Source organism: Leguminivora glycinivorella, chromosome 6, assembly GCF_023078275.1.
Source record: "Leguminivora glycinivorella isolate SPB_JAAS2020 chromosome 6, LegGlyc_1.1, whole genome shotgun sequence".
Classification (NCBI taxonomy): Eukaryota; Metazoa; Arthropoda; class Insecta; order Lepidoptera; family Tortricidae; genus Leguminivora; species Leguminivora glycinivorella.
Window position 1 is genome coordinate 25,780,910 of NC_062976.1, and position 8,997 is coordinate 25,789,906.

General features: G+C 37.1%; 1 protein-coding gene across 3 annotated transcripts; it reads left to right on the forward strand.

Annotated features, from left to right (window-relative positions):
* The first annotated feature begins 424 nt into the window (after nucleotides 1-424).
* On the forward strand, nucleotides 425-8,501 carry LOC125227296. Of its 3 annotated transcripts, none has more exons than XR_007177169.1 (3): nucleotides 425-551; nucleotides 1,470-2,388; nucleotides 8,144-8,488. XR_007177169.1 is itself a non-coding variant. In XM_048131571.1 (3 exons), the coding sequence occupies exons 2-3, from the start codon at nucleotides 1,471-1,473 to the stop codon at nucleotides 8,273-8,275; spliced, it is 405 nt and encodes a 134-aa protein (XP_047987528.1). In that variant the 5' UTR covers nucleotides 425-551; nucleotide 1,470; the 3' UTR covers nucleotides 8,276-8,501. The 3 variants fall into 3 exon arrangements, 1 of the variants encoding a protein (XP_047987528.1); XR_007177170.1 differs by lacking the exon at nucleotides 8,144-8,488 and having other exon boundaries at nucleotides 1,470-1,743; nucleotides 2,223-2,495; XM_048131571.1 differs by having other exon boundaries at nucleotides 1,470-1,743; nucleotides 8,144-8,501.
* The last annotated feature ends 496 nt before the right edge of the window (nucleotides 8,502-8,997 follow it).

An 8,997-nucleotide genomic window follows, 5' to 3' on the forward strand; every position in this document is an offset into this window, starting at 1 on the left:
CAACCGGTCTGGCTCAGTCGGTAGTGATCCTGCCTGCTGAGCCGCGGTCCTGGGTTCGAATCCCGGTAAGGGCATTTATTTGTGTGATGAGCACAGATATTTGTTCCTGAGTCATGGATGTTTTCTATGTATATAAGTATGTATTTATCTATTTAAGTATGTATATCGTCGCTTAGCACCCATAGTACAAGCTTTGCTTAGTTTGGGGCTAAGTTGATCTGTGTAAGGTGTCCCATATCCCAATATTTATTTATTTATTTATTTATTTATTCACTGACTCATTTAAATCTTTAGTTTTATTTTTATGATTGTCATCATTGGGAATATCTTAGACTTTCCAGTCGTCTATTAAAGATATACTCACCCTGTATTGAACTTAGTTATCATCACAGATATAAGTGTTTATCATAATAATTACGAATATGTATCTCTATGTCGCTTATAAGTAGCTTGAGCTGCGAGGAGCCAACACAAGCTGAAGTTCACCGTCGCCACTAGTTTTTTTCCTTTTACATGTTTATAATATTTCAATAAAATTATAACTGTCAAAAGTAAGTAAAAACTGTGCATTAAATACCTTTTAACTTTTATCTCTTGCTTAAGCTATTATCTCTTAATTTGTTTTTTTTTATCATGCAGAAACGTCTGCGAGCGATTTTACATATTTTTAAATTAAAGGAAAAATGGAAAAGATGGAATGGAATGGAGGTGTGAATTTTTCCATTTTTCCTTTAATTTAAAAATATACTTAATTTTAATTTATTTATTTAATTTTATTTTAATTTATTTAATAGAAAACACATATACATGACATTACAGTGACAAACTAATGCGCCATGCAGACAATAATAATGACATAATTTAAATTACAAATACAACAACATTCAATATAATAAAAATAAGATCAGATAAATATGAAAAATTACAATTTAAAGAATTATAGCATGATTAACATACCAAAATACAATTCAATTCAATAAAATACAATTCACAATTTTTTTTTAATCATTTAAATATTTTTTAAATAGAATAATTCCATTCAATAATGTGATTACAATACAATTTAAATAAATTAACATTTGATAAATAAATTACATTTCTACAGTGGAGCACCTATTATCCATCCCTTCACAAAATCGCAGGCATTCCTTGCACACAGCTGCCCATCCCCACGCAAATACATCACACTCGGGTGCTGATACTATTATCTCTTGTTTTACTTAGATTTTGTGTGAGATCTTGTGATTATTATATATGAGTAAAAATGATTCTTTATTAAGTACATATTTACCTATGTAATTCAGATCGGTTCGTAATCTTTAATCGTGGAGTTCCCTGTTCTAACTTTTTCTATTTTTAAAATTTGTAAAAGAGATTTTAACAATTTTATCTGTGTTGAGCTGTGCCTGATCTAAATCTTCGGGACATCGAGTGATTAAATTCCTTACCAATTAATGTTTCTTTTCTAGAATGATCATTCGCTGCACTATACTGTTGCTTGTCCCTCTGCTGACGGGGGCGAGTTCTGACTGCGACGCCTGCGTGGCCGGTCGGTGCCACCGACGAAAGTCACTCCTCAGCGGGTTCCCAGTTACCGACCAGCTCGCCATTGACCGGACCGACAATATCCTCTACCTACAGCTTTATGGAAACCAGAATATCGCCATCGGTCTAGATGACCTCCAAATCAGCTTGGTTAACGTGATGAAAACTTCAGGAAGAGCGTTTGACCAGAAATCCCAGGTACTATATTTGGGTACCAAAGAAGTCAGCAATACATACTATAAGTATGATAAACTTAGTAATACAACAGACGCTATATCCATAACAGGTTCTGGCAAAAGCCCAAATTTTATGTTTTATGACAGAAGCTTACATTTTATAGATAAACACAATCAAGGTATTTACTTGTATAATACAATGGAAAATGCAGTTTATTATTATACTGATGCAGTAAATTACACTTGCAGCAATTTTGTTATTACCGGGAAAAACCTTTTCTTTGTATCTAAAGAGACTGTATATTCTCTCAATATTGTCGTTACGGACGATGTAATGGAAATCACCAAAGGGAACTATGTGCTATCTGTAGATAGCAATGATAATGTATATTTATTAAATGCAAATAACAAGACAATTTATAAGCGTGATGACGACACTGGATCACTAGATCTATATGCATATTATAATTCTGGCGCGATAGAAGACTTTGTGTTTGACAGAAATAACCAAGTAGTGTTTCGCGAATCAGGCGGCAATGTGGCGCAGTGGGTGCCCACGCTGCCTCACAAGCGGTGTTCCGTCGAGCCGCCGCACTCTAGCTACTTCATCCGGGAGTTCGAACATGTTGACGACTTTTGTATCAACTGATCATCCATCATGTGTTTGGTCAGTACTTTCACTACCTACATTTTTGCCTTTTTAGGAAATATTATTTGCTCCGTACATTATCTTTGACAATATAATAAATAAGTATGTACTTACCCTAAACGAAATGTTAGTGTTTTATTGGTGCGGTGACCAGCTGGCAGCTACCCTTACCGAAATGGCAATCGTTAACGCTATACGACGAAAGAAACACAGTCTTGCCACAGTATAATAAAGAGTACTATCGTACAGTATGGCCACTCCTGCTCCCCGCTGAAAGTGCCGCCCACCCCCTTTCGGTTACCTCACAGTTACCGCCTGTCAAAAACACGAACAGTCGATCTGTCATATTTCACTCATACAATCATAGTACGCGTTTACCTACACGAGCTAAGACTGTGTGCTAGGAATGCGCCTCTTTCAATATATTTGATCGCCAGTGTCCGAAGTGTGGTCTTGCTCCGTCGCGCTAATATGGAAGATCATTAAAGACAGTGCGTTTATGCACTCAGCACTTGGCAACGTACCCAGGATTCGGCACACAGACTAATTCAATGCTTAAAAAAATGAAATATAACATTAAAATATTTTTCTACTGTTCAACTATCAATTATTTTGAATTGCAATTTGAGTGTACTAAAAATACAATTTATTATGAATAATTATTATGAATAACATAACATACATACATATTATTATGAATAATTACCGTTGAAAGTACTTACATACATTGCGTGTTTGAACAAAACATGTACCTTTACAATTACAAACTTATAAAATACATACAACATACAATCACGCCTGTATCCCGTAAAGGGGTAGGCAGAGCACATGAAACTATTAAAGCTTCAGTGCCACTTATAAAATGTGGGTTTAATTTTAAACTTATCACGACAAAGCAAAAAAAGAAACATTTTTACAAGATACGAATTCCACTATTTATTAAATTTCAATAGCTCCAATTTAAAAATACCTAGCTAAAGCAAAAACTCGCAATAGATGTACAAAGTGAGGCCAAACAAAAGCTTGTTAAAAACAAACGACAACTAGTGCCCTAACCCGTAACTCCGCTTTATTGAAGACCGTCCGACCGTTCACGTAAACAATTTCTAACTCTATGCCTAGAGCGTAAAGTTTCAAGTTATGTGGCTTCGGCTAGAGACGCACTGCCAAATAAACTAGACCCGAAAAGATTCCAAACGCAATCAGCATGGGAAGCCTGAATTAACACGGGTTACCGTTTCTATGCTAATTTTAACATTCGAGGGATAGCTTAGAAGTTAAGAGAGTGCACTCTAAAGAGTATTAAAATTCATACCTATAAATGCAAACAGTACCTGTAAAAAACCATCCCCTTTGTTCCCGTGGGTGTCGTAGAAGTCGACTGTGTGATATGGGTTAAATTAGGCTGGCAACCTGTCACTACAATGGCACAATTTCGATTTCTGTCAACCCCTTTTTGCCAAGAGTGGCACTGAAACTAGTAGTTTATGTGCTCTGCCTACTTCTTTATCGGATACAGGCGTGATTGTATGTATCTATAAAAAACGGTAAAATTCATTTACAGTAGGGCCTTGATAATCCGCACACAGACTGTTTGTGGTTTGTGAAAAAAAACATTGTTGTAAAGCGTACCTGATTTGTAAATTCTTATGTCTTTTTTTTCAGTGAACATAATGGATAATTCTCGCTCCTAAGCATATTATAGAGAACTTATGGATGTAGATAAATTGTCTTATAATACAAGTGTGTCTTCTGTACTTAAATTGTCTGTAGACATAAAATAACTGTAGTCAAACAGCAGCGATGCTGCCTGCAAGGGACTCGGCCGTTTCGGTCGCGAATTATATCCCTTTTCGGGGGTATTCCACCATGCGTACTAGTTCCATACTGTAAATAGGTTGGGCAACTAAGCTAAAGAAAATGTATCTAAATAACACAGGCATAGCGTCAAAGTAAACATTGAAATCACAGTACATTTTACTAGGTACCCTCTTTCGACAGAGCACTAACTTTTAGTACCAGCAGGGGCGGCTCACTCCGCGATTCTATCGCCGCACTACAAGTACATGCCAGCGGCCGCGAGTTCGCGGCCTAATCAGGGGTGGCGCGTATTCGTTCGCACTTTCTAATGTTACTTTACGTCGCGAGTTTTTTTTAAGGTTCATATGCTATGTCCGCGTGTGGAATGGCTAATAATGCTTAGTTAAATAGATATTATGAATAAAATAAATACCATATATATATATTTGGTATATATATATATATATATATATATATATATATATATATATATATATATATATATATATATATATATATATATATATATATATATATATATATATATATATATATATATATATATATATATATATATATATATATATACCAAAAAATATATAAATACCATATATATATATATATATATATATATATATATATATATATATATATATATAAATATTAAATATTATAGGACATTCTTACACAGATTGACTGAGGCCCACGGTAAGCTCAAGAAGGCTTGTGTTGTGGGTACTCAGACAACGATATATATAATATATACATACTTATATACATAGGAAACATCCATGACTCAGGAACAAATATCTGTGCTCATCACACAAATAAATGCCCTTACCGGGATTCGAACCCGGGACCGCGGCGTAGCAGGCAGGGTCACTATCGACTGCGCCAGACCGGTCGTCGATTCAAGTCTTGGGTACTTTCTAGGTATATATATATATACCTAGAAAGTACCCAAGACTTGAATATAATAGTATAACATTTTATCTGAGTATTAAATCGTTTTAATCCGTAGGCAACCCTATCGCCGGGCGCCGCGCACGTGCGGTTCTTTGTTAGAATTTTGTAGGTATTTAAAAAGTCGGCATGTCGTGAACATCAAAGCAGTGGGCCTTCTGTACTTGTACTATTATATATTCTGTGGTACCTACCAGTAGTATTTTTTTTTTTTATTAAATATGTGTTACCTACTTAATATGAAATGAAATGAAATGATATCTTTTATTTCAGACAGATGTCCATATTTACACAAAATATTAGTAAAACAATAACACAATAAAAATAAAATTAAAATTAAAGAACAATAAAATAAAACATCTTACGCTAGAGTTAGTAGAACACATAATGCTCGTTAGATCTCACATGCATTGACATCCAATGAGTAATAAGAGGGCCATCAACCCTTTCTGCAATCACCCTCAGGAGAGTGTTGGTGCTGTCCCTGACGCGCTGCCACAATGACGCCACCCTCTTACGCAACACTGCGTGGAAGCCATCCGTGTTCCACTCGGTGAACATTCCCGACGCGCTGCAGCGCCAGGGCAGCCCCAACAATCCCCTGAAGGCATTGTTATATTGAACACGCAGAGCACTAAAAGTTCTTTTGGTATAGTTGCTCCACAGGTTGCACGTGTACAGGTTTTGACAGTAAGTTTTAAACAGTGTTAACTTCACCTCTCGGGAACAGCGCGCAAACCTGCGTGACAACATATTACCTGTAACTGATAGTGCTCTGCGTTCTCTATGTCCTCATCATCTCTGAGAGTATCAGTGATCCAATGGCCCAAATATTTGAATTTTGTCACAGCCTGAAGAGGAGATCCGTCAAGACTATATGGTATAGGATATGTTTTAGTACCAGACTTAAAGACTAAGATCTCACTCTTTTTGACATTATATTTGAGCCCATGGGCCACAGCATACTTCTCACAAATAGCCAGCATTATTTTTAATGCATTTATCGAGGGGCTCAGCAGCACCATATCGTCGGCATAGCTGATGTTGTTGACAAAACAGCCGTCCACCGAACAACCCACGCCAGCACTGCTGAGCTCCTCAATCAACCCATTTACATATATATTAAAAAGTGTAGGTGACGTTAATCCCCCCTGTCGGACTCCACACTCCATTTTATAGGGGTCTGAGTACTGTCCAGCCCTAACGCTATTTGTTTGATGATCGTACCAATACTCAAACATGTTAGTTAACTCAACTGGTAAACTAGTCTCGTTGCGTAACTTATGCCACAATAACTTGTAAGACACAAGGTCAAATGCCTTCGACAAGTCCAAAAAACAAGCAAAAACTGGCGTATTTCTCTTTGTGTAATATTGAACAGTATGCTTAAGACACAGGGCAGCCGATTCAGTTGACAATCCGGGTCGAAATCCGAACTGGGCGTCATGCAAGTTGATATGCTTATTCAGATGCGTGTTAAGCACACTGTCCAATACTTTAGCCATTATAGTTGCCAAAGAGATTGGTCTGTAGTTGGACCTGTCGGAGGCATCACCAGTCTTATTTTTTACAATCGGCACCACTATGGTTTTCATTAGGTCTTCAGGCAGGTAGTTATGACGAATACATAATGTGTAAAACATTGCAAGGACCCTCTGAAGATGAGCGCCCGCATGTTGCAGATGCTCAATGCTGAGACCATCGTGTCCGGGTGATTTACCTCTCGTCATCTGGCGTACGACCTTCGCTATTTCCTCTGATGTGACTTTAATCGAGGCATTATTCACACAAGTCCCATCACCAAGCACCGGCGGACGCTCATCCACCTTCAAAGGTTCCACCTTGAAATGATCCTTAAAGAGGTTTGCAATGTCAATTGGCTCACTGACATTATCAACACTTACCGGAAGGCTCACTTTAGGGTTCAGCCTATTTGTCGATTTCCAGAATTGTACAAAGTTATATAGTAAATTATAATATGATCCGATAATATCGTTATCGTAGCCAGTTCTACTTATCGCGCCATCGAAGAAGAAGATGAGTATGAGTAATCATAATAATCATAATTATACTCATATTTATTGGTGAAATCATATTACATGTCAAATCACATTTACACTATTTAGTATGAGTAGAGTATGATCGATAGAACAAGGTACAGATAGATGGGTCATTTTTTTTAAAGTTGTCCACCCCACTTTTTTTTGGATTTGGAAATTTTTATGTGTTTTCCACTCATAATCGCGAGTTCCTTCAATCCTAATAGGAGAAAAAAGTGTCCCAAGGTTTTTTTCCGTTCCGTTACCATTTTTTCATAAATTATATATGGCGGTAACGGAATGGAAGGTTCGAAAAAATGTATGGAAACCTTGGGACATTTATTTTCTCCTATCAGGATCGAAAGAGCTCTCGATTCTGAGTATGAATCGCGTAAAACATACCCATGTTAGGAAAAAGTGGGGTGGACAACTTTAAAAAAAATGCCTAGATGTACTACGAAATGGTGTTCCTTCGTATTGTTAGGGAAACGTACGAACATTCATGCTATTTCAGTTAGTAGCATGACAAGTTCGCATGTTTCCGTAAAAATATGAAGGAAAATCATTCTGCAATACATCTGTAGCTACGATATTGTGTGATTGTGACGTTGACTACGTACTAAAATATTATAATGATTAATTTACACTAAAAACGGCTTATTATTTCGCGAGCTTATTCCACCGTCCCCATTCTATGTATACTTATACCATCGGACTCTTAGACGCACGGCCGGTTTCCATCCTTACTTGGTAGATATTCCGCGAATTCGCACGAAGCGCTTTGCTACTTCTTTTCTTATGCGCACTGCCAATGCCAAGGAGTGGAATTCCTTGCCAGCGGCTATATTTCTGAGCTCATATCAGCCCGGCAACACACTGATTTAAACTTTCACGATTATTACACATAATTATTTTTAAATCTGGACGTAATCGCGTATGAGTACATATTAAACTGACCTCCAACGTTTCAGAGACGGCGTTCTCCCTGTGGTCTCGGAGAATACTCAACCACCACACTCAACCTTCAAATCAAGAGTGAACAGGCATCTTCTGGGCGAGCTCACTCCATCGTAGGCCACGTCTTTGCAATGGCTAGTCTATAGCCAAAAGTAAGCCCATTTATAATAATAAAAAAAAGTCTCTGGAGATACTTATGGCTGGCCCAATCCTCACAAGTAGAACATTAACGACATTATGTTGTTCAATAGTTGCACAATGTTGCACTATACTTAGCTTTACGGCTATCCGGGTCGTAACGGCGGTGCATTATTTAAACTTTATGCAGCATAGTGAATACACAATTTTGAAATGATGCGGCTCGAAGGACCAAAACTAATTTATTTCTTGAATCCAGATTCTTGGTAAAACAATTCACATGGGCATAAGTGAAAAACTTAAGAAAGTCACCTGTTGTATGTGTGAGTGACGTGTTCGAATAGGCGTTTGTTTTGTTTGTGTTACTAATTTTAAATATGTGTTCTCTATTCGAACACGTCACTCACACAAACAACAGGTGACTTTCTTAAGTTTTTCACCTATAACATTATTTATTACTTAGATTAGATTTTTAAAATTAAATGGCCTCAGTCCCATTGGTGGGACTATTTTGCCAGTGTCAAGGTGATATAAGCTAATTGTTTTAGATTTTGGTACGGTAAGTACGACAGTGTTCGGTAGTTGGCACTTGTAAATTGATAGCTAGATTTTACAACGGCACGTGGACTATCGGCCGTTGACGACAAAAAAGGGGCTAAACGCGTTTCGAGATTAATTCTTCATCAGCTTCTCACTATAACATTAGTTTACTGCATAATAAGCTATCGAT

Bases quoted from the DNA above. Each gene is read 5' to 3' on its own strand.
- LOC125227296 (XM_048131571.1), top strand. From the start codon at position 1,471: ATGATCATTCGCTGCACTATACTGTTGCTTGTCCCTCTGCTGACGGGG. The intron at 1,744-8,143 runs GTACTATATTTG...CCAACGTTTCAG, and splicing joins CGTTTGACCAGAAATCCCAG to AGACGGCGTTCTCCCTGTGG.